Genomic DNA, 26,419 nt, shown 5'->3' on the forward strand with positions numbered 1-26,419 from the left:
GTTATGTGTCTCAAAAAGTGGAGTTTGGGGTTGGGCGGTTTCTATTGATTAATCCCATATGTTATGTTGTTCATAGCGCGGTTTTTTTTCATAGCGGTACCCTCTGGGTTTATTGACTGCTTTAAGTGGGGTACAACTGTATATATATGTGTGTGTGTGTGTGTGTGTGCGTGCGTGCATGCGTGCGTCGCGTCTTGCTTGGGCAATGTTCTACCCTCACTACGCGGTCACATTCCGCGTTTCCATGTTTACGCAGTACCCTGCGGAACCGGATGCTCATTCACGATGCATGTACCCCTTTTCGCGGTTGAAATATATTTTTTTTTAGCTCATCAAATTTATACAAATTACCCGGCCTATATTTTACATTGCTGGAATTCTTACAATATGATCATTTTGAATATAAACATCATGGATTTTGCATAAGCATACAAATTTTAGATCTATTAATGCAAGTATTTTGTTTACTCAGAGCAAATATGTTATCTTTTGTGCAAATATATGAAGTGTATATTCAAATATTCCTGGTCTTTTAAAGATCCAGAAATATGTTATATTATCTAACTTTAGTCTGAGGTTATTATTTATTACTATACCTTAAAATCTAGTGTTTTCACCCAAACATTTCTCGAGAGGTAGGAGCCAGTGAGCTGGAAGGTGGGAGTTGAGTCCATTATCTGAATGGACATTAACCTGGCGACTGTATTTCTCTTAAATATTAATTGTGTGCATACCATCATAAAATTAAGATGTTATTTTTACTACAAATAGGTATTGTGTCGGAAGCAGTTTGGGGGTCGGGCCAGTCTCTGTGGAATTAATCCCATGTTCTGTCGTTCACTTTCACCTTGGTTTCACTTTCGCAGTACCCCATGGGTTCAATTGACCATAAATGGGGTACTACTGTATATATATATATATATATATATATATATATATCTATATCTATATATATATCTATATATATATATATATATATATATATATATATATATATATATATATATATATATATATATATATATATATATATATATATATATATATATATATATATATATATATATATATATAAAATAATAAAAGTATGGTAAAAATACAAAAAAAAACCATTTAACACTTACAGATAAAATACACCAGTCTAGCTTGATCCAAATTTATTTTAAAATAAAATCCATTATTCTTGTTTTCATTTGAGCAAAAAGGTCAACAACTTTCTCATTGATGTTTGGATGACTGTTAAAGAAAATTTTCTCCGTTGAAATCATTGCAAGTGCATATAGCCTTTCCTGATTCATAGTATTCCTCAGAAAAGTTTTTATTCTTTTTAATGTTGAAAAGCAGCATTCAGGCTCTGATGTAGTCAGAGGAATTGTCAAGAGGATTTTTATCAGTTTCGTAATCTCACTAAGAACACCATCTAAATTATTTTCTGAGATAAATTTCAGCAGGTTAATTAACCTGCAACATTCATACGTATTTCACCTACTGTAGAATACTCTAAGTTCAGTTTCAAATTTTTCTTTGTCAATCATGGGATATGCTTCAGTGGTCAATCCTATCTCTTCTGTAGGCAGTTTATTCTTAAAACTAGTGAAGCTTTTCTTGTTGAATAATTTAGCAGGCACTAATTGTTTAGTAAAAGAATATCTCTCCACTATATCAACACATATGCAGTCACATACTTCCTTTGCTTCAGCCATGAGCGTCTTTGAAGGATTCTCACAGTACTTTGAGTTTCTTATTTCTAAAATAGCAGCTTTGAAATTTGTTATATATTCATATACTTTAAACTCATCAATTTCTCGAGACTGCATTTGGTTGTAAATTACTTCAACATGAGGCATGATCTGATGAAAAAGCTCCAACCAGAACATGAATTTTTCATTATTTAGGTAGTGCAAAATTCCTGTTGCTTCTGAAATGGTTCGATCTGCATTTACCGTCGACTGGATTTCAGCAAGGCAACTTTTTAAAGGTTGCAAATTTTCATGAACTTTGTTCATGGTCCGTATGTTAAAGTTCCACCTTTTAGAGGATGGGCGCGGAAAGCTGATGTTCATATGCTTATTGAGAATGGATACACGTTGTGGTGATCTTGAGAAAATTGTTGGTACAGTCGGCCCTTAACATACGCGGGTTTATAATACACGGATTTGCAAATACGCGGATTGCCCCGCCGGAGGAATATTCTGTACATTGAAGTAATTGAAGTACATTCAAATCGCGCGCCATTCAACTCGCACGCGGCACCGAACACGGGACACCGCCCGCTCCCGCAACCTCACACACACGCGCATAGCTCTCCCTCACTCAGTCAGTCTCGTTGTAACCACGCTTGTGTTGACATCAGCATTGTAGTTGCAAAAATATTACATTTCTGTGAATGTATTATATCAAGCACAGTATGAATAGAATATCACTAATATAAGAGTATTTTAACCGAAAACTACTAAAAAAACGAGTAACATATCTTGAACATCGGAAGGTTAGGTAAAGTCTTTTGTTTTCATGTAGTTTATCCTAATTTACATTGAAATGCATTACGTTTCAGCAAAACTACTATTTATTTCTGAGAATATGGAAATGTAATATTTTGCTGAAATGACTTACGTATTACAGTGGAAAGTGACGAAAGCAATGACGCTTCTTTCTTTCGTTCAAAAGATGTTACCGTAATCGCTTTTCGAATGGTTTTCAGTTAAAAACTGTTGTATTACAATAATATTCTATCCTAATTCACTTGTGATGCAACAGTTTTTTTAACTGAAAACCGATTACGGTAACATCTTTTGAACGAAAGAAAGCGAAAGTCATTGTTTTCGTCACGATTTTATCCCACTTTCCACTGTAATACGTACTTCATTTCAGCAAAAATATTACATTAACGTGAATGTAGTGTATCAAGCACAGTATGAATAGAATATCATTGTAATATAACAGTATTTTAACCAAAAACTATTAAAAAAACGAGTTAGGTTAGGTTAGAGAAAGTCTTTTGTTTTCGTCATGTATTTTATCCTATTTTACATTGAAATACATCACGTTTCAGCAAAACTACTATTTATTTCTGAGAATATATTCATTCAGGCACAGTTTAGGTAAAATATACATGTGCTGTAACATTTTTTTTAATTGAAAACGATCCGAAAAACACGTACCCTCTAGCCCTGTTCAAGAAGAAGACTTGGAGGAGCTGTTTGGTGCTTAAGACGATGACAAGGAAAATGATTTTGATGGATTTTAATGAAAATATTCAGAAAGACCCTGGCACTGTCAAAGAAAGTGGCTGCTGAAGGCTTCCAGGACATGGCAGAGGACGAGATTAGGGAGCTAATTGAAGAGCACGACACTGAGCTGACCGAGGAGGATCTACAGAAGTTAGTAGACTCAGGCAAGGAAGAGGAAGAGGAAGCGAAAGGGAAAGAGGATGAGGAAGAAGAAGAGCACCAAGAAATAACATTGGAGAAGTTGGGGGAGATGACCTGGAATATTGAGGCACTGAAAAACCTGGCTTATAGTATGGACCCCTCCATGGTGCATGCCCTGAAATTCATGCGAGGGATGGATGACGTTTTTGCTCCATAAAAAAACATCATGGAAGAAATGAAAGAAATAGACGACAACTCCCCCATCACCATGTTCTTTGATCACCGAAGGAGAGATTTAACACCATCAATCACTGGCGGCAGTGAGGAAGCAGCTGAATCCACCGTCGCCCCCACTTCACCACCCATTATGGAATTCAGTGACGATGAGCCCGATGACCCCCGTCCTTTCCCCGAGGAGAGGTACTGTACAGTAAAGTGAAATTTTTATCTCTTTTTTTTAAATAGCTTTTCTTGCCATGTTTATTGTTTGTAAAAATGCACAGCACAGTACAGTTCAGTACTGTATATAGGAAGTGGAGGTGCAGTTATACACAAAACATTTGTGTTTGTTGTCGGCAGTAGTGACGGTGAGGAGGTGGAAGAGGCGGAGGAGGTGGAGGAGGCGGAGGGAGCGAGTTGGGAGGAGTGGTAACCTTGGACGCGGGAGCAGGGATGAGTGGAGATGCCAGCCAGTACATTTCTGGTGTATTAATTGTTTTTATAGCTATTTTTGCATTTTAATATTAAATACTGTACATTACGTTTCAACAAAACTACCATTTATTTCTGAGAACATGGAAATGTAATATTTTTGCTGAAATGATGTACGTATTACAGTGGAAAGTGGGATAAAATTGTGACGAAAGCAATGACTCTCTTTCTTTTGCTCAAAAGATGTTGCCGTAATCGCTTTTTGAATGGTTTTCAGTTGTGGGATTATAAGGCTAATAATAGGATAGAATATTATTGTAATACAGTACGAGTAAAATAGTTTTTTAACTGAAAACCATTAGAAAAGCGATTACAGTAAAATCTTTTGAACAACGAAAGAAAGCGAAAGTCATTGTTTTCGTCTTTCCACTGTATTATGTACGTCATTCCAGCAAAAATATTATATTTCCATATTTATTTCTGAGAATACGTATATTCACACAGTCACAGTTAAGGTAAAATATACTTGTGATGTAATATTTTAATGAAAATACGGTATCGTAGTTTTCTTTTGTTTCAAATTTAATTAACAAAGATTGATGTTTCAAATGTAATGAAAAAAAAATTTATGTACAGTATCTATAAATACACTTTAATAAATGAATACTTTGTTTTACATCGTCCTGTGCTACCATACCATGGATTTGGCTACTTTGGGCTTGCTATGATGACGCAAGAGATCTGCCCTGGCAACTGTACCGACACTCACAGCTGGTGGTGCGTTGGTGCATCGTTTCCATTGTTTACTGGTAGTTACTGGTAAATATTTTTCAACCTAATGAAACTATTACCCTTTTAGAGGTCGACCCCCAATTTTTTGCCAAATAATTTGGTCTTAAAAGCTCGAACTACACACTGGTATATTCGGTAAATAAGGACATGGGGGGCCAGGGTTTTTTTTTTGGGGGGGGGGGGCAGCACATATACGCGGATTTTTAACATCCACGGGTTTCTCTGTTACGTAACCCCCGCGTATGTTAAGGGCCGACTGTATAGCCAAAACGTTTGAGAAAAATATTCTTGAGTTCCTCGTAATTCAGTTGGTGCGCATAACAGTGAATGAAATGTGCATTATTATAAACTGCTTTTATTTTTGCCGGAACGCCCCCTTTTTTGCCTTTCATGACATTTGCACCATCAAATGTCTGACCTATCAGTTTTTGTCTATTTCCTTGAAGGATTATATCTAACTGCTCTAGAATACATTTTGATATGCCATCTGCAGTTTGATTTTCTGGAATATAGAATCCCCAAAAACGCTCAAATATTTCTTCATTCATCACGTACCGTAGAACAATTACCATTTGAATGTGTTCTGAAACATCTGTTGTGTCATCAGCCGTGACAGCTACAAATGAAGCTCTTTCTTTATCTCATCATGGTATATCTGCAGCAGGCAGTCAAGTATCTCATTCTGAATAGTCTTAGAAACACCTGGGAAGACTGTATGTGTTTCTAAATGGTTCTTTAAATCTGGGTCTAATTTAGGTGCAAAATTTATTAATCCCCTAAATACACCTGGATTTACTGCATCATCTTTTTCATTATGTCCACGTAAAGGAATTTCAAAGTTTCCACAAACTGTAATGCAGTCTATTATTTTGGATAAAATTTTACGGTTCTTGGTAACCTTGTGGGGGTACGAGATGTTTGGTTCACACTCAGTATGGGATGGAGAAAGGAAACTCACAATGTGCTCTCTGTATACATATTGTATTAGATGTACAATGCAGCTTGGTGCTGGGAAGGCAGCATGGTTACAAGCGTTGAGTAGAGAGAGCTGGTTGGTGAGGGTACTCAGAGGAGGACAGCTTGTGGGTCGCCATGCTCGTCAGCGGGAGCGAGGGCCGCCAGGCAGGAGGAGGAGGTGTTGCTTGCTGGTTGGTGTAGGTGGAGGTGTTGCTTGCTGGTTGGTGTAGGTGGAGGTGTTGCTTGCTGGTTGGTGTAGGTAGAAAGAGAGAGGTAGGTCACCACGAGGTCAGGTCTTATATAGCGGAGGTAGGCGTGGCTTAATAGTTGACCTCCGTCATGTAAGGCGGCTCTGGTTGACCTAGACCATGAGGCATACACTGGGGAATTCGCGGGGTCGGCTACTCTGCGACAAGCATTTGTAGGGGAGAAATCCACTACAACCTTCCTGTTATGCTCATTGATCGAAAGTCTGTAGGCTTCACTAAGTTTTTCTTTAATATTTACGCTTCCTAAAAGTGATAGTGAAACCACGCTTTCAATATGCTTCTTTGACTTTTCATGTTTTTCAGTTTTTTCTTTCATTTTGTTTATATTTCTAAAGCCGTCTTTTGTCCAGGTTACACCACTTCCAATTCCAAACAACAAACACGGAAAACAAAATAATGTATTTGTTACTTTACAACCACAGAGCCAATTTTTCCTTTGGTACCATTCTGAATGAAATCTACGAATATACCTCTTATTGTTGCTTATTCCTGGCTGATATATTTGAATATCAGCTGTGGGACGACCACTTGTCTTAATAGCAACTTTCTCATGAAGAGACAACTGTGAAAATTTAAGTTGTTGAAGTTCACTCACTGTCACAGAACATGTTTCTTGGGAAAACAAGGAGGCCATGTTTAATTAATTCAAATTCTTCTACACAATAAAGTTTCTGGAAAAAACAATGAATACAAAATGTAGTCTATGAGTATGAATCATATGCATCATCCTGTTCCTGTGTGGTGTTCACGAGCCGTCTGCTATATCAAGAGTATTTGAATGTGATAAATTGTAGATGATGTGATATCATACAGTATGATATCACATCATCTACAATTTTATCACATTCAAATACTCTTGATATAGCAAACGGCGCGTAAGCACCACACAGGATGATGCGTAAACACTACAGTGAGTTCTGCTATAACGCGTGTTTTGATAACGCGAATTTGCTCTAACGCGATTTATGAATTAGGAACGATATTTGTATAACGCGAACGCTTGTTTGCTATAACGCGATTTTTGCTTACTATTTCTCCAATTTTCTGGTATTAACTGTGAATATAGTAAAGAAGAATATCAACAAGAAGCGTTCTGGTGATAGAATTCCCGGTGATGATCGTAAAAGAAAGGCTATAACACTTGAAGAGAAGCTCGATTTTATCAACCTCAAAATCACCCTTCTCCCCCATCAAGTAAAGTGTTACATTTACTGTATGATTTCATTATTAGATATGAATGTAACATTTATTTAGACTGTGCTATCCTTTGTGTTAGGCTAACTACTAAATTTTTTCGATTTCGAGTAATCTGCACCTAACCCTATTTTCTCCATAAGCCCTGTTATTTCTATTGCGCGATTTTCTATAACACGATATTTTACAAGAACACAATTATCGCGTTATAGCAGAACTACCTGTACCTCCCAAACTGATAACCAGATCGGCACTGTGTGATCCACAGTGCTCGCTCCTGCTTGCCTCCAGGACATGCGCTCATGCGTGAGACAAAGCAAACGCCCGTTATTGGAACTGTCGAGTAAGACAGTTCCACATACAGGGATTTTTTTGTTTTCTCGGAATTAGAGGATGGCCATTGACATTAAGTTTAAGGATTATTAATAATAGTTTTAAATATCCTGTACAAGTATAAATAAATAAACATATGTGATATATTATATTATATAATACATATATATCGGGTGAAATAGGGGGTGCTGCAGTTCCACAGTGCCTACCGACGAGCCGCCACTGTCCATAAATGCTTCGGATTCAAGAGTGTGAATCTCGGGGTTCATGGTTCAGGGTGAAAGGCGACAGGACTTTTTGGGTGACTGTACAAGTTTTTCAACTGTAGTTTTGGGTAGATTTACATAAATTTCTTCATTTATTTTTATTAATTTACATGCACACACCATACTAAAATAAACTTAAAAGAAATAAATGACCTAAGTGCAAACCTGCACTGTACATGTACTAAATGTTATTAGTACTAAAATTGTTAAATCTAGTGCAAATTATAGCTTGTTTATATTCTAATTAATCATTATCTTACAAGAATCCCAGCAATGTAAATTATATTCTCCCAGGTCGTTTCATTGTCATTTTATAAGAGAGAAGCTTAGTCATTCTTAAAGACTGATAAATATACACACATTAGACCTTCGGCGCCAACTGTCAAACATATCACCTCACCACCCTCCCTCCTCCCCGCCAGGGTTTTAAGCTTAAAGTTTTTATCTTATATAATATCTCAGACTAAAGTTAGGATAATATAATTTGCATTGCTAGAATCCTTGCGAAACAGTGAATAATTTGAATATAAACGTCATATATTTTGCACAAGAGATAAAAGTAATCACCTGTATCACATTACAGTAGTGATTTAAGAGTTCTAGTGTATATGTACATATATACAGGTATATAGTGATTTAAAGGTGATTTTTAGGAGTGTGTCTGACTTTGTGCACTCTTTGGCTTTACTTTGTACAGTCAACCCTCACTTTACGCGGTCCCACATTCCGCGTTTCCACGTTTACGCGGTGCCCTGCCAGAACCCAGGATGCTCACATTCCGCGGTGGGTGTACCCCTTTACACGGTGAAGTATAATTTTTTTTAATTTAGCTCATAAAATTCATACAAATTATCCGGCCAGAATATAATTTACATTGTTGGAATTCTTACAATTTGATGATCATTTTGAATATAAACATCATAGATTTTGCATTAGACATACAAATTTTAGATAAAATGTTTTCTGAGTAAATATGTTATCTTTTGTGCAAAATATATGATATTTATATTCAAAATATTCCTGGTCTTACAAGGAATCCAGCAATGTCAATTATATTATCCTAACTTTAGTCTGATTTATTATTTATTACTAAAAAGGTAAACAGTCTGGTATTCCCACACATTTATCTAGTAGGGACGTTGGTGGGGGGTGGGGGGGAGGGAGGGAGGGACCGGCGACCGACCATCTGTTACCGTGTGAAGAATATATTTTTTTTATTAACTGAAGATTTTTATTTTAGCTCATAAAATTCATACAAATTACCCGGCCAGAATATAATTTACATTGCTGGAATTCTTACAATTTGGTGATCATTTTGAATATAAACATCATATATTTTGCATTAGACATAAATTTTTAGATAAAATGTTTAATCTGAGTAAGTATGTTATCTTTTGTGCAAAATATATGACGTTTATATTCAAAATATTCCTGGTCTTACAAGGAATCCAGCAATGTCAATTATATTATCCTAACTTTAATCTGAGGTATTATTTAATACAAAATGTTAAAATCTAAATTTTTCACCCAACATCTCTTGAAGGGAGGATTGGTGGGGGGTGGGGGGGAGGGTTGGGACTGACCGCGCGGTTGGAAGAGGGGGGGAGGCAAGGTGGGGTACTTTGATTGACAGATAGTGTCGTGAAGAATATTTTTTTTTTTTTATTAACTGAAGATATTTGTTTTAGCTCATAAAATTCATACAAATTACCCGGCCAGAATATAATTTACATTGCTGGAATTCTTACAATTTGGTGATCATTTTGAATATAAACATCATATATTTTGCATTAGACATAAAATTTTTAGATAAAATGTTTAATCTGAGTAAGTATGTTATCTTTTGTGAAAAATATATGACATTTATATTCAAAATATTCCTGGTCTTACAAGGAATCCAGCAATGTCAATTATATTATCCTAACTTTAGTTTGAGGTATTATTTATTACTATACCTGGTTTTCCCCCCAAAATTTCTCAGAGAGGGAAGAGCCGGCAGTGTAGTGTGAGAGGGGGAGGGAGTCGTGTCCATTATTTGAATGGACATTAACTTGGCGACTGTATTTCTCTATTTCTCTTAAGTATTAATTTTGTGCATGTACCATCATAAAATTAAGATGTTATTTTTACTACAACATAGTTATGTGTCGTCAAAAAGTGGAGTTTGGGGATCGGCCTGGACTCCATTTCAATTAATCCCATATGTTATGTTATTCACTTTACGCGTTTCTCGCTTTCCGCGGTACCCTCCGGGTTACATTAACCGCGTAAAGTGAGGGTTAACTGTATGTACTTTTTCTGTGAGTTGGAACCAATTACCCAATATCCCATTGAAACAATGGATTCAGTTCACAAAATTTTGGTTAACAAACGACTCTGTGGAACCAATTGTGTTCGTTAATCGAGGGACCACTGTATTTGGTAACACAACTATTTTGCTCATCTTAGACACATATGTGTACAGCTGCACCAAAGACCTTGTGTAATACAGAGGTGCCTCGGTTAACGAACGCCTCGGTTAACGAAATTTCGGTTAACGAATTACCTTCGGTTAACGAAAAAAAATCATTTAACGAATTCCTTACGAATTCCTCTCAACATGTTTTCGCTTGCTCACCAGCTGCAATATTAGTCCGCCAATACAGTAATTGGTTCCAGGGCTTAAATTCGTTCCCATTTGAGTAAATATCAAGAAGGTTGTACTGTTCAATAATTTTCCAAATTTTATATTAACATTTTTAGTCATTTTAGCAATTATTTAACGTAATTGAAGTACAGGGAACTAGTTTTTAGCGCGCCAAACAGCCACTCAACTCACCAATCAGGCGTCAGTTTGTATCTCTCGTCAGTAGAGGTAACATCTTGCTTGAGACTCTTGAACATAAACTATTTTTATGTTTTTACATTACAATTATTGGTCATTCTGAAATTTATTATACATATTGACAATATATAGCGCAGTGCAATGTTGATTTAAAGAAAATAATCTTGAATTACACCTTGTGAACTTAAAATTTTATGGGTGAAATGACGGCCTGAAGCATGGGGTGATTTCTCTTCCACCCCCACTTCCTTCTCTTCTCCCTTCTCCTCCCCCCCCACTTCTAATTCCCATCATCATCAACCAGGAGCCCTCTTCATACACACCTCAAGGTAAGTGTACTTTACTGCATTTATTTTTACCTTCTATGAAATTTTCGGTGAGCTGGAACCAATTACCCAAAATCCCATTGAAACAATGTTTTCGATTAACGAAATTTTTGGTTAACAAACGACCTTCAGGAACAAATTGTGCTCGTTAACCGAGGGACCACTGCATGAAGCGTTTTGAGAAAAACCCAATTTAATTTTTTTTTCTATTTTGGTCCGTAACTCGTGCAAGTTTTATCAATTTTAATTTTTTGGTCTAGGGTAATACATCATGAATATGCATGAAAAAAATCAATAATAATGCCTGAATGCTATGGATGCAGGAAGAGGGGTGCTGAGGGTACTGTAACACCCCAATATTTTTGGTATAAAGTGGTACTGTATGTATACTGTACATTGCACCACAGAGTATCTAGGGCACCAGAATTAATATTCAGCACCCCCTGGTAAAATTTGGTTCCTGCAGTATTTCTGAATGCTAATGGTAATAACTATCTGTCCTATTAATAATTAATACAATATTTTATGAGATAATTATGTATAAAATGATCATGGACAAAGTTTATAGACAGTGTTATCACCCAAAACTGTGTACGTATGTTATCGTACGTAACACCCTGCTTGACTGATCTTTCACTCGGTTTCACATAACACTACTGGAAGAAGCCTTGATGCCATTGGTTAAAAGAACGAATACTATACATTTCTACTCACCAAATGATAGAACCTGGGTCTGGCTACATGAAACCATAGAAAATGAATTTTCGCTAAAATGGCTAAGTGGCCCTTCTTAGAGGCAATGCCTCATATACACGTCCTCATCTTCACTGGCTTCATAAGCACCAAATTTTCACATACAGTAGTGTACTTTTGCTGCTGAAACTTTATATAACCCAGGCTAAAGTTTTCATCTTTTACATGTATTTTTGCATCTCCATGTTTATACATAGTATACTAACATATTGTATGATCAAGTTTATGTTTAATAAGAATTATTGTTTTGACATTCAAGGTGCATTTATTAGAAATTACCAAGGCAGAAAATACAGAAACAATTTATAAATCTTAGGAACTTGGATATATTTTTATGTAATGATAACTGTTCAATAATATTCTTCTTCTGTAAAGTACAAAAGCAAAAAATTGGTTTTCTAAATTTTTATGTGTATTATTCAAAGGTTGCGTGTCAAGGATAAGGAAGGTCTTGAGGGGAATGCAACAACTGTTGTGAATGTCATTAAGGAGACGGATTATCCCCCAACAGCAAATGCTGGTGGTGCTAAGATTGTCTATCTTCCTCAGGTGAGCATTTATACTGCTGTACCTCTCTATTATATATATATATATATATATATATATATATATATATATATATATATATATATATATATATATATATATATATATATATATATATATATATATATATATATATATATATATATATATATACTGAATCTTGATAAAATCACACGGGAAAAGGGAAACAACGGAGCACCTTAGCTTTCGTCTTTATTCAAGACATCTTCAGAGGCAACGTTTTCATTGTGGATCTACATGATATATATATATATATATATATATATATATATATATATATATATATATATATATATATATATATATATATATATATATATATATATACATATACATATACATATACATATACATACATACATACATACATACAGTCTATGCGGAAAATTAAGGCACAAATTGGGTTGAGTCATCACTTTTTTTAGCACAAATCGTTTTACCCTCAAGATAGGGATAAATTTTTATCAGAAATATTTAGTCACAATTCTAACGGCATCTGGAACCCTTAGGCGACAGTTGTCACATAGCAACAACCGCTCAGTCTTTGTTTAGGTTGAGTGGGTGGAAGGTTTTTGTACCCATGTGAGCGCCGCGTGCCGTGATTTTACGCCTGAGTTACAGTGCTTTATCGTGTGATTTCTGGGTCTTTAAGATATCCAGGAGAGTTACCAAGTGTGAGGATGTTGCACAGGTGATTGGTTTATACAAGACTAATCATAAAGTTACTGAAATAGTTGAATTAACCGGTGTGTGCCGCCGGTCAGTGTACCGATTCATCTCGGAGTTTGAAGCAAACAGCCAGGAAGAGTTGCCTACCCCTAAACCCAGGTCTGGGCGACCACAGCTTAAGTCTCCTAGAACCAGGAAGGTGATTGCTAGGCAAGTTAATGCTAACCCTAAGCTCAAGGCCCGGGAATTAAAGCAAGCTAACCCCGGACTCCTTGGTCACGTCTCCTTAAGGTCGGTGCAGCAGCTTCTTCATGACGATCTCGGTTATCGCGCCTACCAACCACGCCGTAAGCCTCTGCTGACTGCTGCCCGGAAGGAGAAGAGGATCACTTTTGCAAAGAAGTACAGTGTCTGGTCCCTTCAGCAGTGGAGGAACGTCCTGTGGAGTGATGAAGCCATGTTTACAGTGAGTGGTTGTGGTCACGATAGGGTGTACTGCCGGCCAGACTCTGACCCGTTCGACCCCAGGTACACCGTCAAGACAGTCAAGCATCCTGATTCAGTGATGGTATGGGGTTGTTTCACTTATTACGGTGTTGGTGAGATGGTTGTGCTTGAAAAAAACATTAAAGTTAACCAGGGTGTGTACCTCGAGCTTCTCTGTGACGTTCTGCCTGACTCGTTTGAGAAAACACGCGCCGACGTGTTCATGCAGGACGGTGCTCCCTGCCACACAGCCAAGTTGGTTACATAGTGGTTGGAGGATTACCAGGTTTCATTTTTTAAGGACTGGCCTGGCAATTCCCCCAACATCAACCCTATTGAGAACCTTTGGGGGCTCATGAAACGTCGCCTACGTGACCTCGACAGCTCGTCCGTCCCCAAGCTCGCCACAACAATTAAGCAACTGTGGGCCAATTTCACCCCACAGTACCTGCAAAACCTTGCAGACAGTGTTCCACAACGACTGAAAGAGGTGCTGGGAACACAACAAAATACTAAGAGGGGTGGGTGAGTGTTATTTTCATTTTTTTATTGCCTTACCATGATTTTTTATTTTTTTTCCACGGTGTGCCTTAACTTTCATCTGTATATATATATATATATATATATATATATATATATATATATATATATATATACAAGTATATATATATATATATATATATATATATATATATATATATATATATATATATATATATATATATATATATATATATATATATATATATATATATATATATATATATATATATATATATATATATATATATATATATATATATATATATATATATATATATATATATATATATATGATTCAGCAAAGAATACATTAAATTGGAGGATGAAATCCTTGGATAATTCTAAACCACAATGTCTCTATGGTAAAATGTCAGATTCTGCATAGTTTCCATGTTACAATACATTTAAGATGTTGTATTAATGAGAGTGAATTTGAAGTGAAACCCCCATAGGTTTTTGTAATCATTTATTCACAGATCTCTACAGTGTGACCCTCTTTGTTACAACCTAAAGGAAATGTTCAAAGTTGCCCCCTTCTGCCTCAATGCAGGCCTGTACACGTCGTACCATTGATTGTCTGACGCGTTCCAGAATGCCTGGACTATGTTTAATTTGCTCGCACCTGTCACGAACACGTGGGCATATGCAGAATCTGACATTTTACCATAGAGACATTGTGGTTTAGGATAATATATGATTTCACCCTGCAGTATATATATATATATATATATATATATATATATATATATATATATATATATATATATATATATATATATATATATATATATATATATATATATATATATATATATATATATATATATATATATATATATATATATATATATATACACACATATGTATATACAGTATATACACACACACACACACACACACACACACACACACACACACACACACACACACACAGCGACGACGCACTCACAGTAGAATCCTGGTTATCCGGTATTCATGAAACTGGTTGATTCAACTAACCGGCACCAAAATGAAATAATAATAATAATAAAAATTCCTCCCAAATCAGCTAGAATTATAAGTTTGAATACCTCATGCAACGGGGATGAGCTGCCATATGTATTTCTATGATAAACAACAAAATTGATACACACCATATCATAAAATGCAATAGCACATATGCAGTCATGCGCCGATTAACATCCGACCGAACAACGTCCGATCGCATATGCATCCGTGGCCCCTTAAAAAAAAACCTGACGTCTGCTGGACTGCCACTCCATGACCCCCTGACGGAGACACGATGATCCTCCCCATACTGGTCAGATATTATGTGTTCAAGGAATATGCTTCCTTACTTAGGCTTTTTAAGCATTTGTCTACAGGTGTAATGTTAACCTACTTCTATTGAAGAAAAAATCTTTCACCTACAAATTGACAATAACACATTTGCTGTAATCAGACATATCTAGTTGCCTCAACAATTGCACCCCCAGTTGCAATTGGGGTTGCAATTTCAAATTCTGTGGCATTACTAAAAATAGTAAAGTTTCTGGTGCACTCTAAGATTAAGAGAGAAAACGGGGGACTCAGGCGTCCTGATGTGAGAGAAAACGGACTCGTATGACGGGGGACCAAATAAAAAAAGCATAGCTACATGTTTTGTGGACTACAGTATTAAGCGTACCCTTTTCATCACTTTGTAATAAACCTAACCATGCCTATGTGTGTTTATGATATATTTACCATAACATTATACAGTTGTACCCCGCTTAACGCGGTCAATTGAACCCACAGGGGACCGCGTTAAGTGAACAACAGAACATATGGGATTAATTCCAATAGAGACTGGCCCAACCCCCAAACTCCACTTTTTGACGACACACAACTATGTTGTAGTAAAAATATTATCTTAACTTTATGATGGTATGCACACACAATTAATAATTAAGAGAAATATCAATAATATTAGGTTTTTTATCACTTACATTAGTAGAAAAGATGGCTGGGCACACGAGGATGGGGGGTTGGTTCCGAGGCAGAGGGCAGATTATTGGCCCTCACCTGTATCACTTGTATCAATTGTATCACTATCCACCACAGAGGCTTGCAGGGCCTCTTTGTCAAACCCCTCAAAGTCCATATAAGTCCATATCCTCACTATAATTATCACTATCACTGACTTGGGCCGGCTGTGGCGGGTGAAGAACTCGGTAATGTTTTGATGACTGGGCGACCTTGTGTGCATCGTGCCCGCGCCGCTTCCCGCGTATATGAGTAGATGAACCGCGTTAAGTGAAAGTTCGGTTCTGGTGAGGCACCGCGTATACGAGAAATCGCGTTAAGTGAAACCGCCTTAAGAGGGGTACAACTGTATATATATTTAGTGGGTCTAAATTGTCGTAAAATGGGAAACTTGGGGTTGGGTCTTGGGTGCCTGAACCAATTAGAATAAATCCCATAGGTTCTGTACTTTCGTTATCGACGGGGTCCCAATTAGGCGCGATAACCAAGGGATGACTGTACCGTAGTGTATATACCTGTGACACTGGCCTGTTGCTTCTGGTATCATGGTACAGGGGTACCAAGTGACAGCATTAGGATCCCGCTTCCTCTATCAAGGAATAAACAATTAAAATTTAAATTGAAAAAAAAAAAACATTCAAATAATGGGACATAGAGAACCGAAATGGCCCTAGAGCGGGCACAGTCACGTGTCCATTGCGTATTCTTATAGATTGTGCGGCCAGTCGTACGTTATCTAGTGAATTTAGTCAATTTTGTACAGTAACAATGGACCTAAGTGCAAACCTGTATTGTACATGTACTAAATGATTACGGTACTAAAATTGTTATGTCTGTTGCAAGTATAGCTTGTTTATACAGGTATTCAAATAAATTACTATCTTACAAGAATCCCTCCAATGTAAGTTATATTCACCCAGGTCGTTTGGGTGGCAAATTATGAGAAGAGCTTAGTCACTCTTAAGTAATGATAAATAAACACGCAGGCCTTCAGCGCCAACTGTCAACTCTTATCTCAAATAAACAAACAAACAAACACCAGACATTCTGTCACCCTCCCCCCCCCACTTCCCACCACCCTCGTGTTCAAGACAAAAGATTGGTGATTTCTCTATGTTTATTTTATATAATATCTCAGACTAAAGTTAGGATAATATAATTTGCATTGCTGAAATCCTTGCAAGACAGAGATTAATTTGAATATAAGCGTCATATATTTTGCGCAAGATATAAAAAATGTAGTACATTAGTGTACAATACTGTAGTACATTTTATAAAAAGTTTTTCAATTGTATTTTTGGGTAGATTTACATAAATTTCTTAATGTATTTAGATCTATTTACATGCACACACTAAACAAAAAGAAACGTAATAGAAATAAATGACCTTAGTGCAAAGCTGGAGTGTACATGTACTAATTTGATTACGGTGCCAAAATTGTTTTGTCTAGTGCGAATTATAGCATGTTTATATTCAAATTAATCAGTATGTTACAAGAATCCCAGCTATGTTAATTATATTCACCCAGGTCATTTCACTGACTTTTTATAAGAGTGAAGCTTAGTCACCTAAGAACTGATAAATATACACGCGTTAGACCTGGGCCTGTGCCAACTGTCAAACGTACTACCTCCCCTCCCCCCACGCCCCCTCCCTCGCTCCCACCCTCTCTCTCCCCCATCTGCTCGGTGTTGCTGGAATCCTTGTAAAACAGTGAATAATTTTAATATAAACGTCATGTATTTTGCACAAGAGATAAAAATTAATCACCTGTATCACATTACAGTAGTGATTTAAGAGTAAAAGTGTATATGTACGTATATAGTATTCCACATACACGTAAGTATAAATGAAAAGTTTGTGATGATCGGACAACGTCCATTTCGGTTAACGTCACGTTTCCAAGAACGTATCTAGGACGTTAACCGGCGCATGACTGTATTATGAAAAAAAAATAGCTCCTTCCCCACTCAACATGACACAGTTGAGGCAGTCACCCAGCTGACTCCTAGATATGCGGCTGCCGTACTGGCTGTGGGTATGCCGTCACACCATATCGAGGAGCGCGGCCACTCATTAATAGCCCAGTAACCCACCGCCTCCACACATATATACACCTATGCTCTTCATTTTTCTTATTTTATAGTTTAATATTATAGTTTCTTTATATCTAAGCTACAGTAGAGTCATGTAATTATTTTTCAACAACATTTATAGTTACATTACATGTAACAGTAAACATGGTGGCTGGGCTGACAAGACGTTGTTATAGCCTACTTCCTCCACACATACTCACCCATGCTGTTCATTTTTATAATTTTGTATTTTTATATTATATTTTCTTTATTTCTAAGCCACATCATTTATATAGAGTGGAATAAGTGTTAAAGAACTCCTTTTATCTGAGACACAAATTTGCGAGGTCAGTCTGTACCACTGCACTGTAGAATTTATTGGAGGATCCTAAGAATGAGGTACAACTAACAGTAAAATCTTTTTATCTGGGACCTCTCAATCCCCCAAGGTGCTGGATAACCAGGGTTCTACTGTATTGGCTGATGTCTTAATGAAAATATAACATTGTAATATTGGACTACTGTATGTATTTTGGGGAATCTCTTAGGTTAGTCTTATATCCTACTTTTAGCTTAGTACTGTAGGTTGATTCCTTTCTAGTGTCGAATTAGTACTTGGAGCACTTTTAGATCACTTCCCCCCATGTTGGTATTAAGGTAAAAATGGAGAATTGGTCCTTAAACTCCATTTATGACTGTGTGATTTCTACATCTTGGTGATCTGAGCATCACCCCCTCCATACAGTGGGTAGCTGAAGTTAATGGGAACTGAGTTGATGATCCAGATATCTATACATGTTGGATGACCTGTAACAGTTGCTCGTGTCGGTGCCTCGCATGCATAAATGATGTTGTCAGAGACGACTATGCTTTTGTCCAGAATCCTCATTAAGGGCAATCTCTACTTCTGCTCTGCATTTTTGGGTGATGGAAAGTTAGATTAATCATAATATTAATTCCTGATTACAACTGTTATGGGATTTCCTAAGTCCCACCATTGAAAAGGTGGTGAGTTCATTACTCGAGTTACCAAGCTCAGAGTTCAGTGATAAAATGTGCTATCAGGATCAGTTCATACATTTTGTCAAATTAAATTTCTGGAATGCTTAGATCACAGCAGTAAATGCAGGAAAGTCATATTTGTTTATAATTTGTTGGCCAGAAATGTATTTTTCCTTCAGTTATTTCTAATTAGATTTCTCTTGCAGACAGAAATAATTTTATGTGGAAACACCAGCACTGACGATCATGGCATTGAAGAGTGGGAGTGGACTAAGGGACCTAAAGATTCTGGCAAAGCTGTGGATATGCAGGTAAATATTCCTGCGATGATGTGGAAAAGTCTGTCACCTAAGTTAGCATATTATTAAACTTGAAACCTGTAATAATAATCATGGTGTAATTTTTTTCTGTAAATGACAATATAAGTTGCCCTTATTTATACTGGGAGTTGCATTTGTTGAAGAGGCTTGTTTAACACTATACCATACAGTGGATGTGTTGATGTGTCGATTTTTTTTTTTATGTTTCTGCACGGTGACATGTCCATTTTTTGTCGACTTTTGTCATGAATTTTGACAAATGTCTATATACAAAAACTGTTTGAGATCATTTGCTTTCAGGACACAAGGACCCCATTCTTGCATCTAAGTAACCTGGAGGAAGGCCACTATCAGTTTATACTTCGTGTTACTGATAGCATTGGACAGTCTTCTAATACTTCAGTCTATGTTTATGTCCAAAAACCTAACCTTGCTGCTCCAAAAGGTATGGTAACCATCTCATTATGATGTGTTTTTCTTGTCTTTTTAAGTAAACTAATATTGGTGTTAGATAACTGTGCCTAAACATTTACAGTATTAAATTTCATAAATGTATACCCCTCTATACAGTAAAGCATTCCAGTTTGTTTCATCATCTTACATTCTGTATCTCACAGAGTGTAGAGTGGTTTCACATTGGAAAATACTTTCATTAAAATTCATATCTGCTGAAATAAACTAAATTATGTATAAAGCTAAGTGCTTGGTCACCATAAACACTAATCAATAAATTATGATTTTTAGCAAATGCTGGAGAAGATGTGCAGATTGTGCTGCCAAACACAACAGTTGTACTTGATGGAAGTCATAGTACAGATACTACTCAAACTACTCACTGGCTTTGGAAACAGATCAGGTATATACAGTAGTAACTTAAGGATACTACTCTCTCTACTCTTAGGGATCAGGCCACAAAGAGTTTATTATTTATAACCATGAGTTATTTTTGTCATCTTTATGAAATTATTAACATCTCAAGTCAGTTTCTTTTTGTTTAGAATTAAATTTACTTTGTGTTGTTCATTATAATTTATACAAAGTAGTAAAAAAAGAAAATGAACATTTCAGTGGACCAAACTATGCACAATTCTCGAAGACTGATGAAGTGAAAGTGAATGTTTCAGGACTAACCAAAGGAAAGTACTTGTTTGGATTAACAACTTGGAATGGTGATGACCACACTGTGAACACCACTGATAATATTACAGTGACAGTAATACAAGGTTAGTGGTCATTAGGTACTACCTATAAAAATAATTTTTTTATAAAGGACATTTTTGGATATTCAAAATGATATTTCAGAGATGAATTATGATGTATTTAGAAACTTTGTGCACAATGTTCTTGCATTTCTATCCATGCCACATGGAATTTAATTAAGGTCCATATTAATAACATGTCATCTTACAGATAAAAATGTACCTCCAAAGGCCAATGCAGGTGGTGATTTTAGTGTAATCCTTCCGGCATCTGTTGTGAGGGTAGATGGCTCAAAATCCAATGATGATGTGGCAGTTACAAGATGGTTGTGGGAGAGAGATGCAACATCTCTCGCTGCTGGCAAGGTCATCAATGGCTCAGACCATTCTCCTGTTCTCATGGTACCTATGCTTCTTAAAGTATTTGGTGCAAATTCTCATTTGCTCTTTAGGATTGTAATAAAGGACTTCAACTCGCCTTTTATCAATGCTTGTAGGAATAATGAGAACTAATCTGAATACTGATAGACTATATTAATAATAGACATGTACTTGTACTGTATTTGCACGATTATAAGCCGCACCTTTACTCGCCCCCAAAAATTATAAAAGTGGAGGTACGGGTTAAAATAAGATAACAAGCTTGAGTTGGTTGGTGTTGAAGTTCAGGGGACCAATGAATCAACCATGCCCATAGTGTCTGAAACCCTTAATGGTAGTACTGTATAATAAAACATTCATTTACTTATTGGTACTGTATTTACTTCACCATGATTATTATTCTTGTCGTCAATATATTGATTTATATTGGCATGGTAGATTAAGGAAAGTAAGTGTGTAAATCTCTGCTCATTACTTGACAAATTTATTTTACTGTATTGAGGTCAAGGAAGAGAACTGTAATAGGCTGTTAACATCAGTTTAATTTTATCCTAATTTTATGTAATTGGAACATGGAGGCATAAAGATGGTTTGTTGATCCTTTAGACACAGTAGACCCTCGATTCTTTGGACCTCGATTTAATGGATTTCGGAAACAACTTATACTGTACTGTACTTGTTCACATCCTTAATTTGAATATATTGTGTATAAAGTGAATCTTAGCATCCACAGTGATTCATAGTGTCTCATATCAGTTCATTTTGCATTGTAAGTTGAGGCACTGAATACATTACCATCCATTACACATCCATATGTTTGTTCTGTTTTGAATGAAAATTTATTTGGAAAATATTATTTAGTTTACAGATGTGGTAGCTGGTGGTTATGTGTGGAAGCTGACAGTCTGGGATGAGCAAGGAGCATCAAACTCTGACACTGTGTCTATTATTGTTAAGGAAGGCAAGTATTGAATACTTATTTTAATTCTGGTAAATTTTATTGCCTTTTTTATTATCTTTAAAATGTATTTATTTATTTATTTATTCATTTATTATTATTAGTAGTAGTAGTAGTAGCATTATTATTAGTATATATTAACCACTGCTGCCTTGTAAGGCCTCTTTAATGGACATCCACCCTCTGCCTTGATGTATGGGTAACTGGCTGGCTCACTGTATATAGATTTCCCACACACTTGACTGACCATGGGTGTTGCAGGAACCATAGTGTATAGTTCGAGTTTTTAAGACCAAATTTTTAGGCAAAAAATTGGGGGTCGTCCTATACATGCTTAATAGTTTTGTTAGGTTGAACCCGTGCATGATGGGAAACCGAGTAACTTCTCTTGAACATCGGAAGGTTAGGTAAAATCTTTTGTTTTCGTCATGTATTTTATCCTATTTTACATTAAAATACATCACGTTTCAGCAAAACTACTATTTATTTCCGAGAATATATTCATTCTGGCACAGTTAAGGTAAAATATGCATGTGATGTAACAGTTTTTTAACTGAAAACGATTCGAAAAACACGTGTACCATCTAACTGATGCACTCAACAGCTGGTGGTGCGTCATGCGTCATTGTAAACAATAGGAGGTTGAAGTAGATTACTGGGTGTTATATTAAGTGTGAAATATCGAAATGGTTTTTATTACCGGTATTTTTTGTAGATCAATGAGAACTGTGATACCGTATATGATATGATAAGTTAGCCTGTGCTAAGAACTTCAACATAGACTACTGAAAGCATGTTGTAAGGTAATTTAACCTATTGTAAGTTGGTGAGCTTCATTTGCTGAAGGAACTGCACAACTTTTCATTACTAATTGGTACATATTTTACGTTTCCATTGTTTACTGGCAGTAAATGGTAAATATTTTTCATGTCTGAAGCTAAAAGTTGCTCCTCGCCCATAGATAATAAAGGGAAGTTAAAATCATTGCTATAAAAAAATTAACCCCTTACTGTGGTACTTGTCCAGGGTGTACACCCTGCAACTGTGTGGCAGTTATCTCGATTGGGTTAATCCACTAAGATTCTAAGATTGGTTATACAGTATCTCACAGGGTTTGCTGTCATAGGTACAAAAAATTCATGATAAAATTGTCTTATAAAAATGAGAAATTCTGTGTGTGCGTTCGTGCATGCTTGTGTGCACAGCAAATGTAGAAAATGTTTAACCCCCACGCCCCGGGCTAGGGTGGCGCTGACCATACCCCCACGCGGGGTAAAACGAGAAAACTTAACTTTTCCAAAATAATTTTTAACCATTATAAATGATAAAAAATAAAAAAATAAGTAAGAAAAACTATATATCTTTTTTTTTTTTTTTTTTTTTTTAATCCTCTTACACTAGCCGCTTGGCGATCGTCATCTCTTTCCTTTATATTCTTCACCAAAGGTCGGCTCGCTAGCCGCCCGGGCGTCGGTCACGTCTCTGTCATGCACTGTTGGCAACATGCACCGGCTCCTGAATGTACCTGAACCCGCTCCAGTGTTGGTCAAGTCTTCTCTTGAAAGAGCTCACACTCGGTGCCGTCACAACACTCTCTGGTAGATTGTTCCAAGAGTTTACAACCCTCACTCCGAAAAAGTTTGCCCTCACGGTTTTCCGGACTTGCTTCTTCTTCAATCTTGAGCTGTGACCCCTTGTGGAGCGTCCGCCAGCTCCAAGTAAGGACACTCAACTGAGTAGTGCCCCTGAGATGCTTATAAACCTCAACTAGGTCCTCCCTTGCCCGTCTGTAGTATAAGCTAGGCAAGTTCAGGCGCTCCAATCTCTCAGGGTAGCTGGATGCCGAAGTGCAGGCACCAGTTTGGTGGCCCTCCTTTGAACATTTTCAACCAACTGACAGTCCCTAGCATATCTCGGGGACCAGATGGGGTGACAGTACTCCAGATGGGGAAGCACTTCACTCCTGAAGATCGTCACGAGGGACGGACCGTCTAGATATCTGAACGACCTTCTTATAAGACCCAATAATTTATTTGCCTGATTTACCTTCTTCTCACAATGGCCGAGAACTTCAGCTCATTGTCAACATACACACCTAGGTCCTTCTCACACAGTCTCAACTAGTACATTTTCTTCATCCCGTTGGGACATATGGTACGCCTCCTTACCGTTGGTACGCCCCAGGTGCATCCTCTTACACTTCGTGACATTGAATCTCAGCAGCCATTCCTTCGACCATTCCTGGAGCCCACAGAGGTCCTTCTGCAGCTCTTCACAGTCCGCTTGGTTCTTAATTTCCTGAAATAACTTGGCGTCATCGGCAAACATTTGTATGGAGGAGTGGCACCTCAGTGATGAGGGAAGTACGGGGAAAACTTGTTTTTGATGGCGAGCGCTTGTGGTCACGTATGCACTTAACGGTAATTTTTGTGCTTGCCTTTGTGTCCGGGATGGCCAGTAATGCATATATTTACTGGTCATAATACTTAATTCCTACAAATAATTAATTTAGAATTTATTTTATTTGCATTATTTTTCATAAAAAGTGCTCAGCGACACACACGCAGTCTGCCGTCAGGCTGTCTGGCTGTCTTTGTGTTTGGGAGAGTAAATAATTCATAAAAATAATTCTAAAAATAATAATTCCACAAATAAATACATTTGTAACATAATCTTATCATTCTTTCCAGTAATACTACACTACTTTTAGCAATATTACTTTGATACAACATGATAAGATGGACAAACAATGAAAAAGAAGAAAACAATAGTAGGTACTTACCCAGAAGCTTCCCTTTGACCGCGAGTAGGAGGAGAGGGGGGTGGTGATACGTGGTGGAGGTGGTGGTGCTTCCCTGACGCCTCGCTAGCTGTCTGCCGGCACTTGTGGGTAGTGACGACTGATTGCGCACAACTATGTACTTTTTAACACAAATTTGTCACTTTGTACCTTACAAATACACTTACACTACTTTTTACAAGCACTCCTCATGTCCCACATTGTTTTAGAATGTTTTCTTTGTGTGGTACTCTATAAAACAATGTTTACAGAGACCAACGTTGCACTCTTTGCACCAAGTCGTCACGTAATATCGCCTTTGCACCTTACGACCACATGGAACATTCGGAAGGTCGTCAAGGTTGTGACAAGCAGCCCACTCACGTGCAAGGAGTTGGTCTGGGAGTCCAGCTTGGCTGTGACGTCATGGTACAGCTGGCACAATGTTACCATATTTCTCTAGGAGTTGAGAAATCACTTTTTTCTGAAAAACCCCGAGAAGATTTTTCCCGTTTTTTACAAGGTACAAGTTGTACGCATTCAGAATGGTAATGTCCAAGAGGTGTAGGAACATCTTATACCATTTGATACTTTTCCTAACACACTCAATTATGCCAACCTGCATGTCACTCTTATCCACTCTGTACACGACAGCGTCAGGTTTTTCATTGCCTCTCCTGTTGTCCAGACCTTTTATCCACTGTCCACCATTTTGCCCTTGTGCACGGTTGTCAGCATCTACACAGTACACTTATCATGCCAGGGTATGGCAAGCATCTTGTCTGCTTGCTTCAGCAGGATCTCTCCTCATGCAGGTTTACCAGTAAACATGGGCCAGTGCTTCCTGTTCTTGCGTACTGTCCCACAAGAACCGGTGTCATGTTCAAGTAAGAACTTGGCCAGGGAACGAGAGGTCTAATAATTGTCCGTGTAGAGGACGTGATTCCCTCCAAAGTAGCGGTCCATGAGTTTCTTGACAACAGCCCAGAGAAACCATGTGGGTCGTCTTTGGGTATGTCTACGTCACTTGCTGTGTAATCTATGAGATCTAAGACAAACCCAGTATTGCAGTCACACAGCACAAAGAACATTATCCCAAAGCGATGTCATTTGGAGGGAATGTATTGTCTCAAAACAACACGTCCTCTGAAGAGCACCTGAGACTCGTTCACCACTACATACTGGAAGGGTTTGAAGACCTTCATGAATCTTTCCTTCAGCATCGTAAAAACTGTCCTCATCTTCCAGAGTTGGTCACCAGCCACAGAGTTGTTGTTGTCTACCAAGTGTAGATAACGTAGGATGGAGGCAAACTGGTCTCTGGACATGAATTTAGCGAACACTGGAGTTGCTGTGATGTCATCAGGAGATATCCAGTATTCCTGAAGTACGTGTTTTTTTTTCACATGGGCCATTAGCGTGAGTAATGCAAAAACCACGTATAGTTCGGGTACAACAACATCAATCCAGCGTCGCATGTGTGGCAAGGGGCCAGGGCCATTATCACATTTCACTAGATTCCTCCGTTCAAGGAAATTCAGGAGTAATTCCACCTGATGATCGTCTGAAATCAGCTATGTCAGGCTGGAAATTACTGCCATCAGACTAAACAAACGGATGCATTGTCCCTTGTCTGGGCCGGGAGCGTGAGGCTGGCACACGGCGTCCTCCCTGTGCTGCGTTGCCAGCCTCCTCGTCAC

The 26,419-nt window shown here is 37.3% G+C and overlaps 1 protein-coding gene across 1 annotated transcript in view; it reads left to right on the top strand.

The window, feature by feature from the left end:
- The window catches only part of LOC121863295 (dyslexia-associated protein KIAA0319-like protein), a gene marked incomplete in the record, with an annotated part of 150,473 nt that overhangs the window by 97,997 nt on the left and 26,057 nt on the right, over positions 1 to 26,419 (top strand). Inside the window, 7 exon segments of the mRNA XM_042361884.1 lie at positions 12,162 to 12,285; positions 19,289 to 19,393; positions 19,703 to 19,847; positions 20,147 to 20,258; positions 20,471 to 20,625; positions 20,813 to 21,003; positions 21,844 to 21,943. Coding sequence (XP_042217818.1) covers positions 12,162 to 12,285; positions 19,289 to 19,393; positions 19,703 to 19,847; positions 20,147 to 20,258; positions 20,471 to 20,625; positions 20,813 to 21,003; positions 21,844 to 21,943 — 932 coding nt within the window.

The sequence above is a fragment of the Homarus americanus genome, unplaced genomic scaffold (genome assembly GCF_018991925.1).
Source record: "Homarus americanus isolate GMGI-L3 unplaced genomic scaffold, GMGI_Hamer_2.0 scaffold46197, whole genome shotgun sequence".
Classification (NCBI taxonomy): domain Eukaryota; kingdom Metazoa; phylum Arthropoda; class Malacostraca; order Decapoda; family Nephropidae; genus Homarus; species Homarus americanus.